The sequence below is a fragment of the Amphibalanus amphitrite genome, unplaced genomic scaffold, assembly GCF_019059575.1.
Source record: "Amphibalanus amphitrite isolate SeventyFive unplaced genomic scaffold, NRLGWU_Aamphi_draft 001029F_arrow, whole genome shotgun sequence".
NCBI lineage: Eukaryota > Metazoa > Arthropoda > Thecostraca > Balanomorpha > Balanidae > Amphibalanus > Amphibalanus amphitrite.
In genome coordinates, this window is record NW_024882523.1 from 97074 (window position 1) to 124878 (window position 27805).

Here is a 27805-nt window from a genome sequence, read left to right on the forward strand (position 1 = left end):
GGCCTAACGGATGGGTGTGAATCGCGAGAAACACGTTTACATGTTCTCGACCCATATGGGGCTCCCAGCATATATCAGAGCATTGATGTATTTATCTTATAATGTATTTGCTGTACACATGTTTTCCCATGACACATGATAATTATTACATTTTCTCACAATCCAACACAACACGACAATAGATCACTGCAGCTGTAACTAATTCACAAACTAGTTTAACCCTAAACATCAGAAATCAGAATAGTTGGCCGTTGAGCTAATAACTAACACCGACAGTTATTGCACGGTATATACTTGCATTGGACCATGAACACACGAAACAGCTCTATCACGTATTCACTACACCTTGAGCGCTGCATCAACACCTTCTCCGTCTTTACCAAACACTTCGCTTTGCTTCATTATCCAATCTCCATTCTGTGTAGTTCTTATCTGAGGGAACTGGCTGGTTGACTCTCCAACATACGCATCAATACACATAAAACACTCCCATTCCATCTGGCATCTCTGACTAGTGATGTCAGCTCGCCAGGACATCAAGCCACTAATCTCTTCACCCTCCTTCCTATTCACTCCCGCACTTCAGCCTCCACTTATCCAACGGATCCCCTACGAATATTGTGCCGCCTGCTCGCCAAGTAGGTTCTTGGATACGTCCTCTCGGTCTGCTGAATGCAGTCGCATATAGACCAGTCCGGTCATCTATCCTACTCACGACACTGCTCAAGCTCATACCCGTGTTCACTTCTTTCTCGAGCAATTGACGAGCCTTGCACATCTTGTGTTTGACCTTTGGCTTCTCTTGTCAATGATAAGTTAAACTGGAGTTGCATCAATAGCTTGCTCTTCTTCCTTTCACACCGATGTGAAAAGGGGAGGTTGCTACACTACAGCTACAGCTTGCTTGACCTACAGCTTGCTTGATCTACAGCTTGCTTGATCTACAGCTTGCTTTATCTACAACTTGCTTGATCTACAGCTTGCTTGATCCACAGTTTGCTTGATCTACAGCTTGCTTGATCTACAGCTTGCTCTTCTGCTCTCTCTCGCCTCCCATTCCCGTCTCTCTCATGTCCCTCTCCCTCCTCTCTCCAATCACTCCCGCCTCCCTCAGTTCCTTCAGCGACACCGTCAGAGGACTCGGAGGAGCAGGAGGGCCATCAGGCACAGGATAACTATCCAGCAGCTCCTGTACAGCAATCAACAGCAGGTGGAGGTCCTCGTCCGCCAGCATACGGTGGTCGCCGCGCTTCTTCAGGTACATCCGTACGTCCTGGTGGCCGATGATGTCCATCAGGCGGACTGAGTTGTCCCAGAGCACGGACGAGTCCTGGAAGAGAGGGGAGTGTCAATGGTATCCCAGCTAAAAAGACATGATGACTACGAGTGCCGATAGAAGTAGAGTTTCCTCTTCTAACTACATATGTAGCACGCTTGTTGACATGTAGTTAGCTAACATGTTTATTGATCTTGAGTACCTGTATAATTCAATATTGATGTTCCTCCTTCCATTCTTTTAGAAACTACTTATAAAACACTATGCGTCATGCATTTAGGTCGGACTTGAATATAACACCAGCATTTCCTGTCCAAAGTTTGGATGAAACCAAACTGACTGCTCTTTTGGAAATGCCCCCCATTTACCTAAGAATTAACCGCAAACACTTAGCCACTGAGTGGTATCCTTGAAACAGAAATAGCCCTCTCTCCCAGCCTAAACTACATCGACGTCACTCACATCAGTGGCATGGACGATCCGTACGGGACACTTGATGTTATGCAGCTGTTCATTGGTGATGCGGAACGCCTTCATCTCATCCAGGAACTTCTTTGATCCTGTCACCTCCCCCACCCAGTTGGCTTTGAAGCGCATCGGTTTACCGGCGCGCACCCGTGCTGCCGTCTGAGGGGGATGACAGAATGGTAATAATAAATGCATCTGTACATGACGTATACCGGGTGGCCCAAAAAAAAAACGTTCCGAACTTTGGAGGCCTATATCTCAAATTCGAGTGCAAATAACGAGCCAAAATTTTCATCAAGTTTGCGTCACTTCTTTGCGCATTGGTATGCCAAATTATAACACTGTACCATCATTTTCAAGCCAGCAATCTTATGTTAAATTAAGTAAGACGTTTTTGCTTTTTTTGCCGTTGTTGAACGGTAGTAATGATTGGATTAGACGTACCGTCGTACCATGTTAGAAAAAAAATAGAAAAAAATAGAACACGTGAATGATACCAGCACGTGTGCTGTTATTTTGAATATTTTTGTCCCACTTATGTGTCAAATATTCAAATGCTAAGCCAAAATTGCGTTAATGGATGTCATTCGTTTCAACACAAGTCCTGTTTCGAGGAGAAGGAGCGGCACGGTGCATGGGCTACTGCTGATCGCCCTCCCTTCAAGAAGATCAAATAGTAAATCGACCGAATAAGGAAAAAAGCTAGAGGGAATGTGTCACCCTGAGGCCTGAACCATCAATGAGGCTAGTTGTCAGTAGCAGTCATGGCTGCAGGCCGTGGTGCAGAGATGGAAGTGGCCCGTTCACTCACATTTTTAGTAAACATCTGAGCAAAAAAGTGATTTTTACATGGCATGCTAGAAACACGAACCGTTTAAAAAGTAATCGACCGAATAACATAAAAATCATACCATTTGCTGAAAATATATGCCGCATTGACTATTGGAAGTTTCAATGTCGTATCTTTATCACTTTCTGAGAAATATCGATTTAAAATTGGGAACGTTTTTTCTGGGCCACCCGGTATGTAGTTACGTGCATCGAATGCATATAATCTGCATACGGACATCAATGCTAAGGTATCTTAGCTAATTAATTAGATACAAGGCCGAGATGGCTGAGTTTCAGTTAGAAGCATGGAAAATGTCTTCGGAAACTTGAAAATGTGTTTCTAAGAAAATGATAAAAGAATAGACTCAATGACTTCTTCGCTTAAATGTTAAAAATTGCGTTACTTTCGATTTGCCAGATCTCATATGCAGAACATATACGGCAAATCATCCATTTTCTCTCACCTCTTTGTCCAGTGACGCTAGAATGCCCTCGTAAATGTCATCGTCCATGCACTGGTTGACGCCGGGACCGATCATGAGTGTGCTGTGGATTCTATCCGGGTATCTGGAGGCCATCAGCAGAGCCATCCACGCTGTAGGGAGGGGTATATAGTGGTAGTTAGAAGGGAGGGGAATAAGAATGAGCGGGGAAGGAAACAATAGTCAGGAGGGAAGGGACGATAAACAGCAAGTAAGGAGCAAAAGTCAGTAAGGAATGGAGCAGTAGACAGCGGGGAAATGTTCGGCAGGGCAGGAAGCAATAGTCAGCAGGGAAGGATACAACTGTCAGCAGGCGCGTAACCACCACTGGGGACACTGGGGACCGGTCCCCAGTAACTTGTGGGTTACTCCTCAGTTTGCCTAAATAGCCAAATATTGTCTCTAAATCGACGTGAAGAGTAATATGTAGTCAACGGAAGACAAAACTATGGATGTTTTGTTTAGCCCCCGCCCGGGTGGGCCTCTCAGCCAACTTTGCCATGGTGGGGGGCCTTTTTGGCTACACCAGATTATCAGAAAGTAAGCAAGTTAGAAAGACGCAGTAAAGAGCAACATATAGCTCGCTACAGGATCTTTCAGTCTTTCAGAATAATCTAATAGGACATTTTTGATCAGGTCATCGCTGAGGTCATTGGAGGTCACCAAAGGTAAGTTTTTTACGAACTTCTGTTCCCGATTTTGGCAACTTTTCACGCATCGGCGCATAAGCCGGGAACCAATAGAGCTGCAGTGCTGCGAAAATCGCATTCGATAGCTCTTTCAAAGGTCTTTCTGAGTAATGTTCTAAGATTTGACCTAAGGTCAACGGTTTAGCCTCCAGAGGCAAAAACTATCAAAAGTTGGCGTTTTTGCGGAAACGGTTTTTGTATAACATTTGACTCCAAGCTTGTATGACGCTGATTTGACCGGCATCGCGTTTGTCTCCTCGAGACGCGTCGAACTACCTATTAGTTGACCTGAAAAGGTCAGCTTGAAAATTTGACCTCACGTCAAGATTACGGAAAAGGTCATGTTGCGTGTCATTCGATTCGTATTGCTGAGCTGAACACATTCATGGTGTTTTCAGCGCTCTACCATGTTTTTACCTAAAGTTATGGTAAAAACTGTTGGAGATATTTCATGACCTGAGATGACCTCAGGGACATAGGTAGAATGAGTCACAGGTGCAATTTTCCGGTTCAGTGTGTCATGTTTACCTGTCTCACGGTGTTTGAATGTGTTTTCGGCCAAAAAAAGGAGCATTTCATTTTCCCCCATTGACTTATAATGGAGAGGTCGCAAAATTGACCTGACATTAGGTCACCCATGTGACTTTGAGATATACGAATTGTTCATACTGATTTCCTCATGCAAAAGCGCGAGTCTCAAACTTCTGGTATGTAAACTGTAGGAATGACAGAGTCACAAAGTTTTTAAAGGCATGGTTACTTTACTTGACCTGATGACTTGACCTTATGTGACCTGGGGTCAAAAATTTCACACACGATGCGAAATTTAAGTATCATAAGCTATACCAAGTTTCGCGGTGGTGCGCGCCGCGGTTTTCCTTACACGCGCAAAAAAAAAAACTGGGTGTGGTCAACCCCCATTGGGCGAAGACTGATCCTGAAATATAATATTTGGTCTTCGCGGTCCTCCATGTGGTCCCCAGTAACTTCAGACTCGTGGTTACGCGCCTGACTGTCAGCAGGGAAATGAACAGTAGTCCGCAGGGAAATAAACAATAATCAGTAGGGACGAGAACAATAATCAACAGAGAAGGAAACAATAGACAGCAGGATCATTGACACTGGGTTGAAGAGTAAAATAGCAACAGTAGTGATGTCAATCAGAATCCCAATTTTCAGATGCCCGAAAAAGTCCAGGACTGATCCAGTCTTATATATGTCGGCCAGGCATAAAACGATAGCTGTGATTGTGCAGAAACGGCGCCAGAAACCACCGACTATTCAGGCTTCAACCCTTTGCATAACACGACTGAATGCGTGAAGACGCGTATAAATAATGAATGACCAATCATTGAAGCATCTCAGTCACAAAGTCCGAGACCATTGGCTCATGAATCTCAATCGGAATCCAAATTTCCAGACATCCAAAATAAGTACGAGATAAGACTTCAGTCATCCACACATAACCCAGACTCCATTGCTAGACCTTTTTCACATCAGGACTAGTTATCTAGCTAATATCTCACACAACCTGTACAACTGATCCACTACTGACCTCCATTACTGGAAGACACCAGCATTTGAGGTCCATCTGTCAGGTGTTCCACCACATAACAAGCATCTTCGAACCACTTTGTGAAGGAGACCTCCTCTACGTCTGGGATGACGGACTGACCGACACCCTCGGCATCGTACCTGTTTCGAAGGACAGCCTGTTACTGGGCTTGATAGGGGTTCTGAGGGAAGAGTCCCAAGAGGTCATTGGGTGTGATGAGTGATGAGGGATAAAAGGGGTCATGGTAGGGATCCGAGGGGCTACTGCAGAGTCTGATGGAAAGAGATATATGTAATACAAATCACAGATAGCTGCTCAATGATCACCGTTTAACGAGCATATACAAAGTCCAAACGGATTGTTTGCGTGCTGCTTCTAAAGGTTCCTCTATACGGTGAATTTTTACGCAAAACGTTCTGATGTTATCAGTTCCGGTACGTTGGCTGCAAGATCAGACTTACTCATATATCGGCCGTTTACGTGATATGGTTACCTACAATTGCATCAGTCTGGACTGCGAAATAAACAATTCTTTTCACTCACTTGACAAATGGTCGCCCGGTCCTGATGCAGAACGCCTCCAAAATATTCGCCTTGGCAATGTTCATCGGCGCAAAATATCCTGGTATGTAGATAATTCCTGGCCTCCGCTGTCCCTCTACCTTGCAGTAGGCCAGTCGACGAGTATAACTGGTCTGTCCTGCTGTGCCGAGGTTTGCGTATCGGGTCTCCACCAGATTATGCTTGCGGAAAATGGCTGATTTCTGCAGGCCCACGACGGTTCCTTCTGGGGTCGCCATGGTTTCTTCGAAGGGTGGATGCCTGCTGAAATAAAAAAGATGTCATGGAAGTTACGTGAGGATGTACCTACCGGGTGGCCCAGAAAAAAACGTTCCCAACTTTAAATCAACATTTCTCAGAAAATGATAAAGACACAGCATTGAAACTTCTAATAGTCAATGCGGCGTACATTTTTAGTAAATTGTAGTATTTTTTTTGTTATTCGGGCAATTACTTTTTAAATGGTTCGTGTTTCTAGCATGCCACGTAAAACTTACTTTTTTGCTCATATATTTACTTAAAAAAAAAATGTGAGTGAACGGGCCACTTCCATCTCGGTACCACGGCCTGCAGCCATGACTGCTACTGGCAACTAGCCTCACTGATGGTTCAGGCCTTAGGGTGGCACATTCCCTCTAGCTTTTTTCCTTATTCGGTCGATTTACTGTTTGATATTCTTGAAGGGAGGGCGATCAGCAGTAACCCATGCACCGTGCCACTCCTTCTGCTCGAAACAGGACTTAGTGTTGAAACGAATTGCATCCATTAACACCATTTTGGCTCAGTATTTGAATATTCGGCACATATGTGGGACAAAAATATTTAAAACAACAACACACGTGCTGGTTTCATTCACGTGTTCCATTTTTCTATTTTTTCCTAACATGGTACGTCTAAGCTGTAACAAATGTAATAAGTAAATAAACAATTTCTTCTTCTGTGATAGTCTGTTTTGGGACCTCTTGTTCGAGCCGTATAACCAACACGGTTTTTCTTTTCTTGAAGTATGTATTGCAAATTTGACGATAGAATACAAAAGTAGTAAACAGTCGGCCGAGACTTTGAATAACGATACGTCAGGCCACTACGGCGGTTGGCTTTCGAATGAATCTTTCACAGCTCCTGCTCGGCGTTCGGCGTCGGCCGCTATATTCAAACGTCATACACACACGTCATACATATAGATGTACGTCATATCATAGCACCAATCAGAAGCGGGCAAGGACAGGCGTCGCAGGTGAGGAGTGAGGACCATATAAGGATATTGTAAGTGGGCGAGGGGGCTGGGCAGTAAGTAGGTACAGAGGGAGGTGGAGGACGGGGTAGGAACGAATTTCGTTACATAAGCCAATCATCACTACCGTCCAACATAGGCAAAAAAGCAAAAAACGTCTTACTTGATTCAACATAAGATTGCTGGCTTGAAAATGATGATAGAGTGTTGTAATTTGCCATACCAATGCGCAAAGAAATGGCGCAAACTTTATGAGAATTTAGGCTCGCTATTTCACTCAAATTTGAGATATAGGCCTCCAAAGTCCGGAACGATTTTTTTTTTGTGGGCCACCCGGTATGTAACTATTCGTAAATCTTGTGAGGGTTTGTAAGGGTTTTTGCTGATTTGTGAACGAGATACGCCTATTCTAAAAGTTCTTAAATCAGATCTACCCACATACGAAAATGTTTATTCTGACGAACCAGTTTTCTTAGGCACTGGCCAGGATTTTGCTCAGGGAGGGGCCACAAGTCGTGGCCTAGTGTCGTACCCCTTCCAAAAAGGAAAACTCCTCGGATTAGGCCGACTATTTTTGCGGGTGTGGTGCAGCTGTTTTTATTTGTTTTTATTCTTTTATTTAACTTAATTCTATTTTTCGCTTTCAGGGGGGCGTGGCCCTCGTGCCCCCCCCCCCACCCCTTGGCTGCGTCCCTGAGCTTTCATCGTTTGACTGGCTCCGCCTTTACTGCTTCCGGTACTCAGTTTATTTTGAGTTAGATCACGGGCATTTGACATCTTCCAAATATGTTCGCTCCTGTCTGCAATGCATGTGAGAGGAGAGCAATAACGGGCACTGTTCCTCGCACTGGACGTAGATACTAGATAGTGTCCACTGCCAACGTCCATGGTGAACAGTGAACACGTCACTATGGATGGGGAAGTCTATACTCTATATGGACAGGCTCCGCGTCGATCAAGGGAAATGCGTATGACGGATAGGCTGTGCCGCCGTACACTCGTGCACTCCGGGCCGGCTTATCTCCACGAGAAGTATGTCGACTCCTCGTGTTATTTATAATTGTTATATCTAAGACATCGTAAGAACTTAGAAACCATCAATTGATTGAAACTGTGCTTTCGCAACACGTTTTTCTTCTATCCCTCCTATGCAGAAAGGAGGTTATTATCTTATGAATCGAGCCACTAAACAGCCTGAAAATAATTGTTCATTTCTCTTTCTAAAAAGTTTTTTTAGGGCCATGGAGGCAGTCTTGACAGTCACACTTTTGAGGGAGACAGTCGTATCCTAGATCAGGAGGGAGCACCATCTGAAAGTCAAGTTAAGCCCGGCAACAGCCTGATAAGCAATGACATGATGGCAACATATTGCAGTATTACATGGTACATCTCTGTTTCATAACACTCAGGCGGTGTGCAACAAGTATCATTGGGATATCCGACCACTTCATATGCCTAATGCTATCTAGTATCTACTTATCTACTATAACAGACTGACTTCTCCTTATCGACTTAAGAAGTGGGAAGCCCACCCACCCTGCACCCATGTCTCTTCTGTCTGTCAAATGTCGATACACGCCCGTCAATTGCTGGTGTCGACATCAGCACCACTTGTTGTAAAGTGTATGGTGTATAGGAGTTGGGCTGTCCCGTCTTGGCTTGGTCATATTGAAATACATATGGGTTCAGTGTTACACTACGACCACTACGTCCACTGTCGCAGTCGTTCTGCGGTGTCCTGTCCATCGTGCAGTTATTTCCTTTGACCCGAAATCAGGGGCGGATCCAGGAATTTTCGGGAGGGGGGGCGGCAAGTCGAAATAGGGGCGACCTGGCAATCCGGGGGCGCTCCATACAAAGGGGGGCGCCAAACCGTCAAAATCGGGAGCTAAAAGCCCGCGCCGTGGTAGGGAGCGTTATCGCGCTCCCCCTCAGGTTTTTCGCAAATATCTGAAAAAGGCTGTGCTCAGCGCCGCCATTTTCAGCATACCTTATCATGCATCTTTTTTTGCACATGTAAAAATGTCTGACGCGGGTGATGGAAGGTCAGGTCACCAGGTTATGCCAAGTGACCTAGCCTAAGAAAAAGTTCAAATCCGGTCTTCAAAGTTCAAAGCCGGTCCCGTAGCTCAGTTGGTTAGAGCGTTGGACTCCGCGTGGTGAGAGCACGCGTTCCCGGTTATGACAGTCCGGGTTCGAAGCGCGACGGGCGCTCGACATTTATGGGCCTCCTGACAGGTATGGTTGCGGTTGGTGGCAGGCCGTAGCCAGGCGAAAGCGAGGGGACCGGCCGTGCGCGGCTTTGTGCGTACGTTAAACTTTGGACTCTAAATTCTGCCATAGAATCGGAATTGCGCGATCGGAGGGTAGAGGGCAGGGTCATCGCAACAAGCTTCGCTTAACGGTGGCTCTGTCCTTGTGATTCCTTCCCATCAAAAGGTTCGGACTAAATTTGTTAAAAAAAAAAAATGCTTACCATTGCTATACCGACTGAACGATTGCTTTGAACATTTCAGCGATTGATGAAAGCAACACTATTCATGAAATGTATATCTCGGAATTTCGATATCTGTGACCTAAGGTCAGGTCAGTTGTGCGACGTCTCCATTAGTTAGGTAGGTATAATTAAGTCTGGGAGAAAACTGAAAGGCATCTCTTTTGGACGAGCGCCATTCTAGACAATATCAAGCATTGGGATACATATAAAATTAACACACTGAATAAGAACATTGCACCTAGTGTGACCACTCATTATGTCCCATAGGTCATCACATGTCATGAAAGGTCCGCAGCAGTTTTTTTTTAAAATAACTTTTGATAGATTCAAGCTAGAGCGATAAAAACACCTCAGCTGTGTTCAGCTCGACGATACGCATCAACTGCTATGCAGCATGACCTTTCCTGGTCAGGTCATGACCTTGACCTGAGGTTAAATTCTCAAAATTACCTTTCATAAGGTCAACCTTTAGTTTGTTCGACGTGTCTCGACGACAGAAACGCAATGCTGGCAAATGTAATGTCGAGACTCTCTTGAGTCAAAAGTTATTGCAGGAAAACATTGTTCGTAAAAAGGCTATTTTTAGAGAGTTTTGCCCTCTGAAAGCTAAACCGTTGACCTGAGGTCAAATCTGAGCACATCTTGCAGAAATACCTTTAAAAGGGCTATCGAATGCGCTTTTCTGCGGCGCTATAGGTCTATCGGTTTCCGAGTTACGTGCCGCTGCTTCGAAAACGGAAAAAATGTTGAAACAGGCAACATTTTACCTTTGATGACCTCTGGTGACCTGACATTCGACCTGACCTAAAAATGTCCCGTTTTGTTTTCGTCCTTTTTTTTGACGATCTTTCGAATGCCGCTTATCGCGTGTCACTACGCGGCCCAGGAGCCGAGTTAGACGAGGGAGTGTGCCCCCCCCCCTCCCCAGTAGGACACGGAAAACTCAGACCACCAGCACGGCACGGGTTAAAAGTCGTAGATGGGGACCGCTACCCTAGCAAAACATATAAGCAAAAAGGTGGCCTCCATTTACTGGTGCAGTCCTTCTTCTCCCGGTGATGCCCCCTCCTTTTTCTGGAAGCGTCTCACTTATGCTGGTATGCCTCACTTCCCGGGGGCGCTCAACCTCTGCTTGGATCGCCTAATCCATTATGGAGAGGCCCACTTTGCTTAAGTCGCCTCATTTCTTCCTTCTAAGAACGACCAATTTGCTGTAGGCGGCCCACTTATCTGGGACGCCCATCTTCTGCTTGAAGTGCCCCTCTTCTTCCTGATGCGTCCCACTTCTACTACGAGTGCACCTTTTCTGTTAGGGCGCCTCTTTGCTGCTGAGGAGTCTTTTTTGTACTGTGAATAGGGCGGCCCTCTCCTGTTGGGCGACCCCAAATTCTGCTGGAGGCGCCCCACTTCTGCCCAACTTTTGGTGGGTGCCCCTCTCTTGCAGGGGGTACTTCTCTTTTGCTGGAGACGCCACTCTTGTGGGGGCGCCCTTCCACTGCGGTGAACGTCTCTCTTCTGCCAGAGGCGCCCCTTTTCTTCTTATGGGGCTCCTGTTTTTTTTTTCTGGGGCGAGGCGACCCTCTGCTGCTCGGAACGGGGCACACCTCTCCTTTTACTGGGGCACCGCCCCTCTGCTGGGGTTGCCCTTCCGCTGTCGTCAGGGGCGCCCCTCTTGGTAGAATATACTCCTTTTCTTTTTGTAATGGGGCGCCCCTCTTCTACCGGGGGCGCCCATCTGCTGCTCGGGCGTCTGTCTTCTGCCGGATATTGTCAATGGGGCGCCCATATCCTGTTTGGCGGGCCCAACCTCTGCTGGAGGCTCCCTATTTCTGATTAACTTTTGCTGTGGCGCCTCTCTTCTGCTGGGGCGCCCATCTTCTGCTTGGGGCGCCCGTCTCCTGCTGGAGACCCCTCTCTTCTGCTGGGGCGCCCCTCTTCTGCCAGTGGCACCCATTTTCTTATTATGGGCTCTTTTTTTGCTGGGGCGCCCAGCTGCTGTCAGGGCGCCCCTCTTCTCGGAATGGGGGCGCCTCTCTCCTTTTGCTGGGGCGTCGCTCCTCTTCAGGGGGACACGTTTCCTGCTAAGGGTGCCCTTCCGCTGCCAGGGGCGCCCCTCTTGAACAGAAGGTATTTTATATTCTTGTAACGAGACGCCCTCTTCTGCTGGGGGCGCCCATCTGCTGCTGGGGCGACTCTCATCTGCTGGGAATAGGCCATTGGGCGTCACTCTCCTGCTTGGTGAGCCCAACTTCTGCTGGAGGCGCCCTATTTCCGCTGAACCTTTGCTGTGTCGCCGCTCTTCTGCTCGGGGCGCCCTCTCTGCCGCGGGATATGGGCGCCTTTTTTGGATGGCGGGGGGGGGGGGGGGGGGCGGCCGCCCCCGTCGCCCCCCCCCCCCTGGATCCGCGCCTGCCCGAAATAAGACTTTTGCTACAGGACGATTGCATGAATAAATGAATGGATGAATGTATGAATGAATGAATGAATGAATGAACCAATGAGTGAATGATAAATTATCGTTTTTATCGCCAGACAAAGCCCGTCCCACTCGTCAACCAATATATCCGACTTGTGACGACCGTTGAATAGCCATTTTCACGAAGATTAGCCTGCACAAATTTGGTCACGTTTGGTGCCTGGTGCAGTTTGGTCAAATTAGTTTCAAAGTTTTTCTTAACCCTCGCCGGCCGAGGGAGGAGGGTGCCACCCCTCGTAGGTTTTTTTGCGATAACTCCGAACATGCCGGCGATAGAGAGCTGAAACTTGGCATACCTGACCTATGATTCAAGCCGGATCTTTTGACACCAACCGAATTTTCGGGTCATGTCAGGTCACTGACCTATGACGTCATAAGCGAACCTCTGCAGTCTGCACGGTCTTCAGATGTCGCAACCTCGCAACGCCCTTACTGCCAGAGGAGCTTTCACAGGGAAATGAAGCCTGCAGAATCTAGTATCCATTACGAGTCTCACAACTTGAATACCTCGGATTTTTCCTAAAGGTCATATTAGGTAAGGTTATTTTCGTGACCTCACCATAATAAGTCAATGGGGAAAAATTAAAACTGCTATTCTGGCGCCGGGAACGATCTCCGACTATCTCAAACACACTGAATTGTGATTTGATGCCCTCCTTGCAAGGTTAGATGCGTCACTTTTGTAATGTTGACCTTGCGTGACGTCATTTATGACTTCATTAGGGACATATTAATTTTTCGTCAATAAATCCCGATCAAATTGAGCTAGCAAGTCGAGAAAGTCACCAATGAACTCAAGAGGACCTGCCGAATCGAATGATATGCAACATTGCAACATGACCTCCTTCGACCAATTTCGTGACCTGGGTGCGCTGACTTGACCGTGACCTGGTGTCAACACCCTAAGCTGACCTCACCCAAACAAAAAGTATATCATTCGACGCGCCTGAGCGAGGCGAACACGATGCTGCCAAAATGACGGCTATACGGCCGTTTTTTCGAAGCTATTCACCTAAACCTGAACCGTACCTTGGGGCACTTGACCTGACCTTAGAGGTCACCGGTTGACCTAGACCTTAAAATCGGGTATCAATCTCTGCGTCTCGTAACGGCGCACACGCTCGTTTTTTCTGCGACGCGCTAGCTCCACCAGGAGCGAAACGGCGAGGGGGGGTCGTACCCCCCCCCCCTCGGTCGGCGCGTATGTAGAAAACCAATAGGTCCGGCGAGGGTTAAAGGGACCCTCCCACCTTAACATTAGTTTTGAGTTGAGATAGCCAAATTGGTGGCCATGGCCTGCAAATACCGGTTTGGGCACTCACAACATCGAAAAATGCTTTAATTCGAAGATATGGAATTTCAAACTTGCATTTTTCGGATCCTAAGGGGCTAATGCATTGGAATGCCCCCTTAGAATTTGTGACGTCAGCGGAGATCTAACGATTTTTAAATCTTAGACTAAAACCATCGTTAACACGTGGTGGTATACGCTGCTTTGCGCGCAACGTCTGCCGCATTTTAAGGCTGCCAAATTATTGCTTCCAAATAAAGTCGCTAGTAACAGGGGAGATCCCAAAAAGTAAACAAAAGTAAAAGCCTGATATCTTGAAAACCAGTGAATATTTTTCGGTGAAATTTGGTAGATATTCGTTTCCGCTCTTTCTGAACCAAGGGACATCACTTTTATGCCAGTTCATTAACTTTTTTGAAGGTGGGAGGGTCCCTTTAACCCGCGCCCCGCGGGGGGGGCAGAATCTGCCCCTCCCGTTTTTCGCCAACCTAGCTTTGAAACGCGTTACGCCAGCGACGTCAAACTTTCAGTACCTTATCATGCATCAACTTGACACGTTCCCTGAAAATTTGAGCGAAATCCGTCGGAATTTTTTGAGAAAATGACGTTTTAGTGACGTCATGTTCGCAATTTTCGCCTCAAAACCGGCAAAATTTCAAACGCCGCTAACATCTTCACCTTTAAAGGAATCAAGACATAACAAAAAATACGTGATTTTACTTTGTCTATCAAATGGCAATCTCGTTTTTTTGAAAATTTTGGATTTTGGCCCATTTTTTCTAAAAAAACTGATTTTTTGGGGAAAATTATTATAAAATCAAAAATTTTGAGTGAATCGAAAAAACCGGAAAACATGTCAGGGAAATGGTCTATGTGCACCTACATACCAATTTTTAGAAGAATCGGTTCACAAATTTGGGAGTTATTAAAAAATTTCCCAGTAAACATGACGACGTCGGCCCGACGTCGGGCCGAGGCTCGGCCCGACGTCGGCCCAACGTCGGTTCAACCTCGGCCCGACATCGGCTGGACGTCGGATATGCCCGCATGTTCCGACGTCCAGCCGAAGTCCAGCCGACGTCGAGCCGACGTCGGGCCGAGATCGTTTGCCGAGGTTGACGAGATCGTTTGTCGTTGGACCGACGGGGCCGACGTCGGCATGTTTATTGGGACAACGCGCCAAAAAATATCAACCGGCGGCGGGATTCGAGCCCCCCAGTCGCCGACGTCGGCATGTTTACTGGGACAACACGCCAAAAGCACCAGCCGGCGATGGGATTCGAACCCTGTGTCATTCGTACGCGAGGTTAGTGCGCTAACCACTACACCACGCAGCCAGCTAACGGATTAGGTTTGTTTTGTTGTCTTATGCCCTTTCGGTCTGACAAGACCATTTCAGAGCCGGAAGGATCAGGGTATATTGAGTGAAGGGTAGGACGAACTTTGGTAGGAATTTCTAGTATAACTACTAGAAAACCTACTATATGTGGTCGGGACTAGCAAAAAGTTAGTTCTAACTAGAATATGGTAGCGCTTATGGTTGGCAGTCGTGACGCGCACGTGACATTCATTTCTTAAATTTCTTAAATAACAGGTTTTAGGGGCCGATTAGTGCGCAGATACATTCAATTAGCAATTAATAATTGATTACGCAAACATTCAAGATTCTACATCATTCAATTCCAGCCGAAATCACACGGCGCTTCCAGGATTCGAACTCACGACCCTCGGATCCGTAGCCCGATACGCTACCGACTGCGCTACCGAGGACCGCGCGCCGACGATCGGAGAGGCGGATCGCAGGTGCTGGCGTGCAGAGAAATCTTTACCCTGTACGCCGTAGAAGATCGGCTGGGTTTCGTGAAAAATGGTAGAGGAATTGTCGAAAGAAAATTCATCGATCTATCATTTGAGACTAAGAACCATTGATTCCTTCAAAGGTTGACCGAGATATCGCTCGCCGAAAACAGGCCATTTAACATGTAAACCCTATGGGCTGGTAGGAAATGTACGCCGTGGAGCAGCAGTGCTACCAACTAACTTCGGCGGGGGCCGGGAAGGATCATAGGATGGAGCATAGACCCCTTTAAACATGGACTGTGCACTGGCTTGGCCTAATCGACATTTGAGGCAAAATTTTGCCTCCTATGTAAACAATGAATCTAGCATTACATTCGATTCGGTGCTTTTTGTTGCGCTTTAGATAATTCATAATCACAATAGCTTTAAAAGAAACGCAACTAACTTATTCTAAGGGACATGGCCAACGGAGAGGTCAGGGCGAGGGGGGCGACCCCTGCACTTTAATGATCGGGGATCGACTCCCGCATAAAGTTGCGTTTTCCTCGAAACTTGACGCTTAGTTAAACACCCCACCTTTCAAACGAAAACTATTAAAAAAATGCTGCGAGTAGTTTATTTTGTATTGTGCAAAAATACACATGCATGCCTTCCTATTTACTTCTCTCAGTAGTTTCCCACCCAACTCTGACCCGAAGTCTGAATGCACCTGAGAACCTGAGATCAGGTACCGGAGAACGAAGGCGTTCAAATGTTCACTCATTTCGATCCAGTCAGCTTTCGGATCTTGTCGGAATCCGAGTTTCTTCGACCAGCGCGTCCCTGTGCTTGCTTTGGCCTCTTTTCGGCGTGTGCTAGGCTGTTCAGGTCCTTGGCATGATTGGAGACGCAAGCGTTGAACAGCGCCCCCGCCATGGTGGGCAAGATGAGTTTGCTGAGTTTGTGACCAGCCGCGCACTCCAGCTGGGAGCCTTCTTTTTCTTCCAAGAGGTTCAGCGAGATCTCCTTAAACACTCTCCTGGGGTTTGTGCACCCAAACAAAATGGCGCGGGTTTTAGCCTCAACTCTCAGGGACCTGAAGATGGAGCATATGTCCTCAGTGATTTTGAGACAAGTGGCAGATGGCTGGAGCAGCTTTCCCCGGTTCAGCAGGTCTGTGAATGTAGCGGCAGCCTCCTGCTCCTCAGCTCCGCTGACTGCTATTTTCACAGAAATTTTGCGATGGCCATCCGCGAGAAGGTCACGACAAGGGTTGCATTTGTGCTTCTTCTGCACAGCGTGGGCCAAGTAGCCGGCCATGTGAAACACCGCGTCCTTGCCTTCTTCTGGTCCTTCCTCAGCGGGGAGAGACTCCGCAGCGATCTGTGTTAGCTCTGTTGCCACACGGTGGTCGTTCTCCTCTCGCTGCTGAGTAACGAGCCGCATATCTACCGCTACTTCATCCGGAGTGTACCCAGACAGCCACAGCAGGCTCTTGGCACGGATGATAGCCTCGCCTTCTGTAAACTGGCGCGGGCTGGCCCAGAAGTTGCCACCGGCAAGTTTTCTGAGGTGGCCGAAGTGACCCTCTATGCGGTCCGACTGTATCTTACCTAGCAAGACGTACTCTAAATCACACTCCTGCAGCAGGTACTTTGACAGGCCCACCAGGCCTATGCATGTCAGGACGAGACCCCGAAGAGTGTCAGAGGAGATTTTTGCTGTTCCCGGTTGTCGATCCCAGTCCTCCATCAGAGCGCCAAACTTCTCCAGGTACTTCAGACCGTCTTCATTCTCCAGGCAGATGGGCTTGAGTAAATCGTCCCTTTTGGCCACGTGCTTGTATGGCGACTTCACGTTCACAATGTTGAACCAAGTCCTTACTATCTTCAGGAACTCGGCAGTGTCTGCGAATCCGTCGCACCCAGGCTCCTTACTGTACACCATGAGCCCTGCTATGGTGGTCTCGTGGGTGGCGGAGTCTGCCAGCTTCACGTTCACGCGCTCTATGCTCGTCGGGTTGAGGACTTTATCGGAGAGACGATAGGCCATCTTCACTGGAGAGCCGAACTCCATTCTGTGAAGCTTCTCAAGGTGAAAAGATTTCACCGTTAGGGCAGCTCCGGTCTTTTCGAACGGCGGGCAGAGAAGAGTCTTCTTGTTCAACAAGTTAAAGAAGATGTTCTTGAACAGATGGACTGTATCGAACATCGTGTAGATTCTTCCCAGCCCATCACTGCTCCACGGGTTCACGATGTACTCGGGGTGGGTGCCATCTCCGAGCGCTCGGTGGAAGCTTTGATTTGTGCGATGTCCGTCGGTGGTGACAGAGACCACACGAAATCCGAGCTCCGTGAGGCCTTTCACTACGTTGAAGAACATCTTCACCATTTCCTGCGTTGTGACGTGCGCCACTGGTGACATCGTGACCAGATCCTCGTATCTGCCAGCGACAGATGAAATGTGGGTACAGAAAAGCGTTGTGGTCGCTTTTCCAGAGCCATCACTTGATTCCCCATGCAGTCTTCCGCCGGCGAGCTCCAGCGTTGGGGCGCAGTAGACTTCGTCCATAGCGAGATTTACTATCCTCTCTCTTGGCGTCAGCTTCGCGTTCCTCATCTGCAGGTACTTCATCGTACCGATTTCAAGGCCTTCCTGGACACTGAGTGCAGACGTAAGTCTCCTTAGTGTGGACCGGTGCGGTAAGATGAAGAGTCCAGAGTTTCGGAGTTCTTCATATAGCTGGGGACTTGTCCGGCTCCAGATGACAGCTGTTCCGAGGAGTGATGGGCTGTACTTGCGGGCGGTTCTGGGACAGGTCCTCAGTCGGAGCTGCTCGACAGCGAACACACTGAAGACTCTGCAGTCGGTTGTGTCGTCCTCAGCCAGCTTCTGCAGCAGTTCCAGGCAGGATGTCATTGTGCACTCTTCTAGAGGCTGCGCCTTTAGAAACGCCAGCACGTTCAGCACTTCCGACGTGGTTTGAAATCGTTCTGTGTTCCTTACCAAGTGGGCCGTGGCGGAGGTAGACAATTCTCGGCCAGACACATGCATTTGGTACCGCAGATCTTGATATATCGTCAAACTGCGCACCACTAGAGGGCCTCGCGCTACGTCCAGGGTCTCCATTCGGATGGACAAAACGTCCTCCTTCAGCTCAGTCGCTGGCATCTTGACGAGAATGAATCCCGACGGCATAGTGTGAGAAGCCAGTTTCTCGGCCATCTCAACAGCAGAGAGCACCCTTTCCTCCTGAAACATGGTGTCTTCTTGACTTTTCCAGATCCGCCTCTGCTGTTCCCGCCTCGCTGTAGGCGTTGCGCGCGACGTGGGACGTTGAGACACCTCGGCCTCATCCCCGCCGTCGCTGAAAAGAAAAGAAATGCGTATTTACTTAATTCATGTATTTTGGCTGGGAGTGTATGCATCTTCCAAAAGTTGCCAGAGGCCTACTAAACAAACCGACATCTTTAATTTGCGCAAAAACTGCATTTTTACCAGTCAGTTGATAAAGGGTGATTGAACGCCTAATCGTACCATTTTCCTTTCTCTGTCTTCATCGAGTGGATAGTTGTAGTAAAAAAACTGCAAATGATTTCCGGTGACATAAAATTTTGACAAATTATATTATATGACCCGTGTCCTGCTGGGCCTCTGGATGTTTAACGCCCTGATGGGGGTCATTGATAGCCCTCCATCTAACTCGGCTCCTGGGCCACCTAACGACAAACAAGTGGCATTCGAAAGAACGTCAAAAATCATGACGAAACTACTTCAGTCATTTTTTTGGTCAGGTCACCAGAGGTCTTCAAAGGTCAAACATGACCTATTTCAACATTTTTCGACAAACTGGCGCATAAATCGGAAACCAGAACTACAGCGCCGTGCAAAATCGCATTTCAGATATCTCTTTTGACGCTCTGTCGCTAATGTGTTCTTAGATTGGACCTTAGATCAACGGTTTAGCCTCCAGAGAGCGCGGTTAAAATGAAAAGGTCACAAAATTGGCCTGACCTTAGGTCACCAATATCAACATTTTGAAAGGTACATTTTACAGACACTGTTAATCGTATCAATGGCTGAAAGTGTCAAGGCAATCGTTCAGTCGGTGTAGCCATGATGAGCACTCAAACTTTTTATTAGGAGAAAAAGATTTTGCCATGCACACGCAAAATATTTACCCACACACACTCCGTCAGAAGACTTGGAGAAGTTCGTTACGATTACTTTACATATTTTGACGAAATGGTAGTTTCTCACATAAAACAAAATATATAGTCAGGCACTTACTTGATGGGGAGCGTATATATGCTTGGAATTGCATCTGGTCTCAAACGCAGATTTTTTCGGTCAGTTCTTCTGGCTGTTAGTGCGTCCTCGCAAAAACTCTCCGTCGAGAAATGCAGCTCACACACTCCACTGTAGTCCAGAGATATTGGCTTCAGGGGCTTTAGTACCTCTATCCACTTCTGACGACGGGTTTTCTCCACAGGGAATTTGAAAACAGACTTTTTCTGTTTATAACCAGATCTACACTTAAGAACAGCACATTTACGTGCCATTTTCAAAATGTATGCCTACTAAAATCTACATATCAGCGAAGTGTTAACAATCAAAATATGAATAAACTTACCAATACACTTCAAAAACTGACAGATGGACAGCAAGATGGACAGAGATGTCCTTCGATGTGCATACAACCATGTGAAAGATATTATTTTCCAAAATTTCGCTGCATATCGCGTCACGTTTGTCGTCTTAAGGGACACTTCCGTTCGGTTGCATATTTTAATCCTGCAGTTGCGATAGAGAACAGAGTCTACAAAAGATCAATTTTATCCAAAAATATTTAATTGTTTATGATTATAGAACTTTCATTCAAAAGATGAAGGCCAGACGAATCTGTAGATAAATTTTCGCGGCCATTCTACCAATTTAAAGTGATTTAAGAAGCTTGTAAAATTTTGCCTCAAATGTCGATTAGGCCAAGCCAGTGCACAGTCCATGTTTAAAGGGGTCTATGGATGGAGACATCGGTCTTCTTGGCGAGCACCCTGGGTCCAGTTCATATAGAGTCCCTAGTCCCATTGCTGTTACGTGACACTTATTGGAAAGGGCGACCCCACAATGGATTCATATAGCCACTCTTACACACCTGCACCAACGTTTCCCAAAGTGTCCCTTTGATAAGTGGCACTTTGGCAAAGTGACACTTGCCGACTGGCCTTTCTATATGAACTGGGCCCGGCCCTGGTGAGTTGCCGGGGCTGAGCCTGACCAAAGGATAGGCCGAGCAGCCCCCAAGCACTCACCGCACCCGCGGGTGCGGTGCCGCGCCCGTAGCCGCGGCTACGGGCGAGCTCGGCTTACGGGCAATCCCAAATGGGATAAAGTTTCCCGTCCAGTTCAGATCAGGGGGTTGCGGCGTGGAGGAAGATTTGAGTTTCCTGAGGATATTTTGAATACAGAAGCTCTATGAAACATGAAACATGTATTTTATATTATTTTAACGGTCAAAACAGCGGCCGATGTCGGTCCGACGTCGCCCCGACGTCGGCTGGACCTCAGCAATTGATCTCGGTCCGACGTCGGCCCGACGTCGGCTGGACCTCGGCTGGACGTCGGAACATGCGGGCATATCCGACATCCAGCCGACGTCGTGCCGAGGTTGGACCGACGTCGGGCCGACGTCGGCATGCCGATGCCGAGTTGCCGACGTCACCCCGACGTCGGGCCGACGTCGGCATGTTTACTGGGTTATGACGTCACGACGCACAAATTTTTTTGAAAAATAAATTATTTAGAAGTTCTAGACCTCTTACGGAAACAAAAATAGCACCATTCGATTCTCCGTGAAAAACCGCATAAGATAGACACCTTTTTAGGCCTTAACAACCAACTTCAAAATTTGACCTCACTTGACCTGACCTTGACCTGACCTCGACCTGAAATTCATCCAGATGTGGTCCATATCACTAATTGAGTGTGCCTATTGAAATCTATGAATAAAATGACCCATAAAACATGTGTCGCACATGCCCTTTTCTATATTTTATTTCTATAAGGAATTGACAAATTTTAATCCATCGTTCTCACTTTAACCACAATGCCGGCAACACAACTAACAGCGCCCAAAACAGCGACCTCCAGGCCAACCAGTTACCTTTCTACGGAGTGTTTCCCTCGCCGAAAACGCGCTCCCCTCACCAGCCCTCCTGTCCATGTGAAACTGAGCTCCGAGTTGCCAGTTGCCCCCGGTGAACCTCGCCCGGGGGCCCGGCCGATAACGTATCTGCACGACAGCAGCAATGGAGGGGAGGGGGAGGGGGGGCGGCCCAGGCCCCCGGGCGTAGATAAGGGACCAAAGCGGGCCGGGCTTTAGTGAGAAACGGTGGGATATTCGTTCCCGTTAGCGTAACCGTTAATCTCCCGGCTCATTCTTAGATTGCGATTGATTATTGATCAACGAAGTGCTGGAATCACTCGTGAGAAAATACCCAATATATTTCGGCGTATTAAATCGCTGAGACCGCCCATGACCGACTAATACCTTTTAAGAAATATTGACTGCACCTCAGTGACATCTCAGTGACTGAATGGCATGTATATCCCAGCAGTCTATTCATTGTATAACGTATTATTGGACATCTAATCGTCTAGTGTAAAAAAGCGTTTTTCCTTAATCCACAAATATAGCGAGAACGAGCGAAGACTCCTCATTCAAACACAATATCGGACATGAGATACATTTTATTGCCCAGGTGATCGTTCAACAAGTACATGAGTTTATTTGGTCTTCCTACTAGACAACACACTACAGCGAACCATCCCTCTCACAACCGTATGCACAGCAGAACAAGACACGCGCCGTACCGTACGGGATCTCCACGGGCCGTAATGTACGCACTCTACGGACCGTATGCACCTCATAACACCGTACGGGCCGTAACGCATCGTATCCTTTCGTACGGAACTCGACCAACCAGACGGCACTGAACAGTGAACAGAGTACATTATTGAAACGAACCTACGGAACTCAACTCATATACCGGCACGGAAAGGACAGTTATGCTCCATATACTGCTCCTTATCGTCATCAACAAACTAAACGGTACGAGCACGAGGAAGTGCTCCGTACGTTCCGTTCTCGGCACAATGTCGTCCTTTGCTCTTCCGTTCCGTCCCGGTGTAAAGTACGTTCGTAGGTTCGCTTCGTTCCGGACGGCACCTATTTCACCGCACTTCCTTTCGTTCTGTTCCTTTCCAGGCACGTTTTCGTTCCGGACCGGACGCTCCACATCGTTCCTTTGCGCTCCGTTTGCATAACTCGGCGTCTATATCACAATGACGGCCGTTTGGGACCCGGCCGAGGCGGGGGCGGGGGCGGGGGCGGGGCGTCCCGTCACCGTCGCATGGCCCCGGCTCCGTTTAGCTGCTGTACCAGACCGTAGCCGTACGGGTACATGTTACCCTGATGGTGACCCGCTGAAAACACAGACAGACAGCACGTTAGGACAGGCTGCGCTAGTGTAGGGCCTTTTCATTAGTGCTAGTTTAGGTCAGTCAGTGCATACAATTTGTGGTAGCATTGTCGAGTATGCTAGTTATAAAGCGTTGCAGAGTCGTATTGTATGATATTTTAGATCATAACGTTGACATACAGAAACCCAGATGGCTAACCTCAGTCACATGGTTGGTGAGCTGATAATATGCTCGTATTTCAACCAAACAGACACATGCGGACAAACTGCCGTTGGGACGACAGCCTTCAATATATGTCATGTCCATCATGTAACCTCAACGATAGTCGATTAGTTCTAACTCGTCCCAAACCTGACCCTCGTCCTCGCTGTCTATCTAACCCGTCCAGACTACCCAATCTATCCCGTCACATTCCCATCTTTCCAATATATCTCGTCCATTCTATCCCATCCACCCCGCCTATCCCATCTCATCTCTTCCGATCTTTCCCGTCTCTCAATCTACCCCGTCCCATCTATCCCATTCCATCCCATTCATCCCAATATCTGCCCCATTTATCCCATATATCTTGTCCCGCATATCCCATCTCCTCCACCCACCCCCTCTACCCCTCTTCAGTCCTCACCTCTCTGCAGAGCGGCCTCCTGTTGGGCGGCGGCAGCGGCCGGGTGATGGGGGTGCGGGGTACCGTACTGACCCTGGTGGCCGGCCGCCATCATATGGCCCATCATACCACCACCCATGAAACCACCCGCCATGTACGGGGCCATTTGCTGCGGCGACATCCTGAGAAAGACAGATAGATATACAGGAGTTAGTGGTGACCAAACCGCCGGTCATGGGGCCGTCTGCTGCGGCGACATCCTGAGGGACAGACACAGATAGATAGAGGTCAGGTACAGACACACAGACAATCAGAAAAGTCAGTGTCCGCCATGTGCGGGGCCATCTGCTGAGGTGACATCCTGAAAGACAGACAGATAACCAGGGGTTGGTGGAGGTGACAAACAGACAAACACAGACAAACAAACATAGAGCAGACGATATTATGTTATGACGAACATATCAAACTTGGACCGGTGGCAGAGAATATGCTCTGACACTATATAAATACGGTTGTGTGGAGAGGATATTAAATATTTTAGCAAACAGCTCACTGGCAAGCTTAACTCTGACAGAAAAAAAACATATGTAGTTAGAATTTCAAATGACCTTTTCCTCGATAATTAATTGAAAATGCAACAAAAAGCAAATCTTATATTGTTTGGCACTATTTCTTCAGAAAAAAAACATTTAAAGCAGCGGTCAACATTTCATAAAGAGACACTAGACAGACCCCAGTTATATAGGATACTTAACATTCCCCTAGCTTCTAACAGGCCTCAATACGATTCCTCGATATAGGCCACACAACCACCCACAGATTACCATTCAAGCTCTTCTATCTCTCTAGTTACTCTATCTCACCTGTGGTAGCCATTCTGATGATGCGACAGGTACGGCATCATAGCTGCTGGCGGCATGGCGGGCGCGGCGGCCGGCGGTGGCGGCGGCGGCGGCTGCGGGGGCGGGGCAGCAGCAGCCGGCGGAGCCGCGCCTGAGCCAGAGGAGCGAGCCTGCCGCCGTCGCTCGTGACCAGAGGGTTGTTTAGCGCCGTAGTAGGCGGCTAGGTGGGCGTGTCTTGGCGGCGGAGGGGGTGGAGTCATACTGTGGCTGCCCACCGAGGCGGGAGGCGGCGTGGCGGGCGGGGGAGTGGTGGTGTTACCTGCGGAGAACAGACGAGCGAGGTCAGATGATGGACTAGGGTGGATCAGTGGACAGTGCGAACATTCTCTGCAGTCCACAGGGAAAAGTAAAGCCTGCTTCTAGCTATAACTGAGCTGTGCACCTCAAATAGACCTCATTGGTTACAATATGGTCATGATACCTGCGCAAAGATAGGTGTCCACCGTTGGAAGGGGCACTCAGCCTAAATGTTAACGGTATGGACATTTGCCAGCCCACCTCAGTGGACATTTACTTTACACGCAGTTCGGTCACTCGTCGCTGAAAACGCAGAGTACTTATCGACTATCAAACAAACTCGATTAGATAGCACACTCGTAGACGCCTCTATCGCAGATAACACTGGCCAGCAGTGTCTCTTATCAGTTAGTCTGAAGCTCGATCACAGACGGAAATATGCTACGGTGAGATGGTACGAAAAACACATTGGTCGCCAAAATTTATGTAGCTAATGAATGTTCACAAAACGCAATAGCCTCTGAAAAAACATTTCACGTGGTATTTCGTCCCGTTTTATGTCACCCAGTATCAATCTACCCCAAGCACGCTACTCACCGGGCGCTATATCCATGATGGTATTGGTAAGCTGCTGCAGTTTGGTGATGCTACACGAGCTGGCGGCGGCGGCGGCTGCTGCGGCGGTGGCGCCGGCTGCGGCGGCCGCCGCGCCCCCGCCGCCGCCCCCTCCCCCGTAGTAACACCCTCCGGTGTGCTGGAGACGGTGGCTGTAGCCGGCCGGTGCCGCGCCGCCGTGGCCGCCCTGGGGGTGGATAGGGGTGGTTAGAGACGAGGGAAGGAAAACATGGGTAGTACATGAAATACAAAAAAAGGCAGAGCGGTAGAAATATAACTGCTCTTAGAGGAACAGAAACTGCCACGGAGAGAAACCAATCATAGTATCATATAAAAAATAAAGCAGGAACTCTCAAGAGAGAGGGTACTTGGCCAGGGTACTCTGTAGGTCGATAGACACAACACTCGGTCTGCCAAGACATAAATACGGTCAATAAAAACAAAAGCGGAATGATAGAATAACAACGAACAAAATGATTGTGAGGGAGGGAAGCGAAGTGAAAGAGAAAAACTGAGGGAGAAAGAGACAGGCAAATCGAAAAAAACAAGCATGAAATAAATGAAAGAAGAAAAAAGGAAGACCGAAAGACAGCGAGAAAGAAAAATGAACGAAAAAGAGAAGAAAAGAAAGGGAAAACAGCCTGTCAGACACTGGGACTCATTCTTACCTGTGCGGCCAGCCAGCCGTGTTGCGGAGCGGCCAGCAGCTGCTGATTGTACCCATACTGCGGGTAGTACGACTGGACGTGCGCCGCAGCGGACGACACCGCCACGGCCGCCGCCCGCTGCTGCTGCTGCTGCTGCTGATGTAGCTGCTGCTGCTGTTGTTGTTGCTGTTGTTGTTGTTGTTGAGCAGAAGTCGGCGCCAGGCCCGGGGACGCCTGCAGCCCCCGTGCCGCAGCCGCTGGGGAATGCAGCGCGTGCTGGCTAGGACTCAGCACCTGCTGCTGTAGGTGCCCGGGGCTGGGCGCCAGCTGGGGCGCCGGCTGCTGGCCGGGACTCGGTGCCAGCTGGTGGGGCACATGACCCGGGCTGGGCGCCGGGTGGTGCACCAGCTGCTGGCTGGGGCTGGGCGCCGGGTGGTGGCTTGGCTGGTGGCTAGGGCTGGGCGCCGGCTGCGGAGTTGGCTGCGGCGTGGACTGTTGGCTGGGACTGGGCGTAGGATGGTGGGGAGGCTGGTGGTTGGGGCTAGGCGCTGGCTGATGTGAGACATGACTAGGACTTGGGGCCGGATGGTGAGCCATTTGCTGGCTAGGACTGGGGGTCGGATGATACGTCAGTAGTTGGCTAGGGCTGGGCGCCGGACGGTGACTCGGACTGGGCACTGGCTGGTGCATTGGCTGTTGGCTGGGACTGGGAGCAGGCTGATGGCTTGGACTGGGGACCGGCTGGTGCATTGCTGCCGGACTAGGCACTGGATGGTGGCTAGGGCTAGGCACAGGCTGATGTGTCGGCTGTGGCTGGCTAGGGCTGGGCGCCGTCTTCTGTACCACCTCCTGCCTAGGGCTTGGCGCCGTTTTGCAAGCTGCCTCCTGCCTAGGACTAGGCGTCGGCTGATGGTTGGGACTAGGCACCTTATGCGCCGGTTCCTGCTTAGGGCTAGGCGCCGGTTGATTCGTCGGCTGCTGGCTGGGGCTCGTCTCTTGCTTCTTTGCTGGCTCCTGTCTTTTGCTAGGCGCTGGCTGGGGCGCTGGTTGTGCTTGGCTAGGACTAGTCACCGGCTTATTCGCTGCTTCCTGTCTAGGGCTGGGTGCTTGCTGAATCATTAGCTGCCTGTTAGGACTGGCCACTGGCTTCTGAGTTTCTTCTTGCTTGGGACTGGGCATTGGCTTGTTAATTGCCTCCTGCTTGGGACTGGAAGTCAGCTGGCTGGCTTCCTCTTGCTTAAGGCTTGGCGATGCTGGCTTGCTAGCTGCCTCTTCCTTAGGACTTGTCGCAGGTTTTTGTACCGTCTCCTCGCTAGGACTAGCCGCCGACTTGTGGTTGTTCTCTACCGGGCTAGCCTCCGGCTGGCTGGGCGTACCAACTGGACTGGATTCCACCTTCTTTTCCTCCCGACTCTGTGGAGACTGGCTGTCTCGTGACTTCTCTGTCTGTATTGACGGAGACGGCTGTCGGTTCGACACGTCAGTCGGTCCGTCGGTCTGACGCTCCTCCTTTGCTGCCTCACTGCCTGATTCCGCCCGGGAGCTGTCCAAGCCGTTGGTCTCCACAGCTTCTTTCTCAGCCGGTGAGGACCCAGTGCGGCTGGACGGTCGCGGCTCCTCAGCCTTGGGGCAGCTTCCCTCCCTCTCAACCTCCTTCGGACTAGCCTCGGGCCGTTCCTCGCTATCAGGACCCGCACCAACCGTCTCCGATAGTTCAGTCCGATCCTCTCTCTGCTCAGACTCTGGTTCAGACACTGGAGTCCCGCCGGCCGGCTCCGCAGCTACTGATGTGTTGCTCTCTTCACTCGAGTTGCTGACGTTGCATTCGTCCTGTGCCGCCTCCGGCTCATCCCGAAGAACCTCCGGCTCCGGGTCTGCTTCCGCTTCTGCTTCAGGCTCGGATTCCTCCTTCATTTCCGGCTCCGGCTCCGGGTCAGGCTTCGCCTTGGATTTCGTCTTTGTCTTTGGCTCCGGAACTGGTTCGGATTTCGGTTCGGATTCAGTCTCTGCCCCCGGATCCGGCTTGGTGTCCGGTTCAGGCTCGGATTTCGGCTCCGGATCCGGATCCGGCTCCCGGCGGGCGGCTGCACGTGCGGCTCTCCGCTCAGCAGCGGTCTCACCGTCCTGAAACAGGGCGCACAGCTCGGTCAAACACTGGTACCGGAATGCTTACAAACAA

The 27805-nt window shown here is 49.1% G+C and overlaps 2 protein-coding genes across 4 annotated transcripts in view; both read right to left on the reverse strand.

Annotated features, from left to right (window-relative positions):
• Positions 1-88: 88 nt before the first annotated feature.
• On the reverse strand, positions 89-21389 carry LOC122369369 (palmitoyl-protein thioesterase ABHD10, mitochondrial-like). 2 transcript variants are annotated; one of them, XM_043344066.1, is made up of 6 exons: positions 21303-21389; positions 5845-6126; positions 5302-5441; positions 3040-3170; positions 1739-1903; positions 89-1330 (listed from the first exon to the last, which is right to left on the reverse strand). In XM_043344066.1, exons 2-6 carry the CDS (start codon positions 6099-6101, stop codon positions 1022-1024), a joined length of 1002 nt encoding a protein of 333 aa, XP_043200001.1. In that variant the 5' UTR covers positions 6102-6126; positions 21303-21389; the 3' UTR covers positions 89-1021. The 2 variants fall into 2 exon arrangements, with proteins under 2 accessions (XP_043200001.1, XP_043200002.1); XM_043344067.1 differs by having other exon boundaries at positions 5845-6123; positions 21303-21373.
• A 482-nt stretch (positions 21390-21871) lies between these two features.
• Positions 21872-27805, reverse strand: part of LOC122369371 (histone acetyltransferase KAT6A-like) — a 38335-nt gene continuing 32401 nt past the window's right edge. For both annotated transcript variants that reach the window (XM_043344071.1, XM_043344070.1), the window contains exons 19-23: positions 25648-27750; positions 24962-25166; positions 24089-24386; positions 23247-23407; positions 21872-22624 (exon numbers count right to left, since the gene is read on the reverse strand). In XM_043344071.1, coding sequence (XP_043200006.1) covers positions 22542-22624; positions 23247-23407; positions 24089-24386; positions 24962-25166; positions 25648-27750 — 2850 coding nt within the window. In that variant the 3' untranslated portion in view covers positions 21872-22541. The remainder of the gene's footprint in view (positions 22625-23246; positions 23408-24088; positions 24387-24961; positions 25167-25647; positions 27751-27805) is intronic.

Coding starts and splice junctions, on each gene's coding strand:
- LOC122369369 (XM_043344066.1), bottom strand. CDS start 6,101: ATGGCGACCCCAGAAGGAACCGTCGTGGGCCTGCAGAAATCAGCCATT. Junction 3,171..5,301: donor GGTGTCTTCCAGTAATGGAG/GTCAGTAGTGGA, acceptor CCCTCCCTACAG/CGTGGATGGCTCTGCTGATG. Junction 1,331..1,738: donor GGATCGTCCATGCCACTGAT/GTGAGTGACGTC, acceptor CCTCTCTTCCAG/GACTCGTCCGTGCTCTGGGA.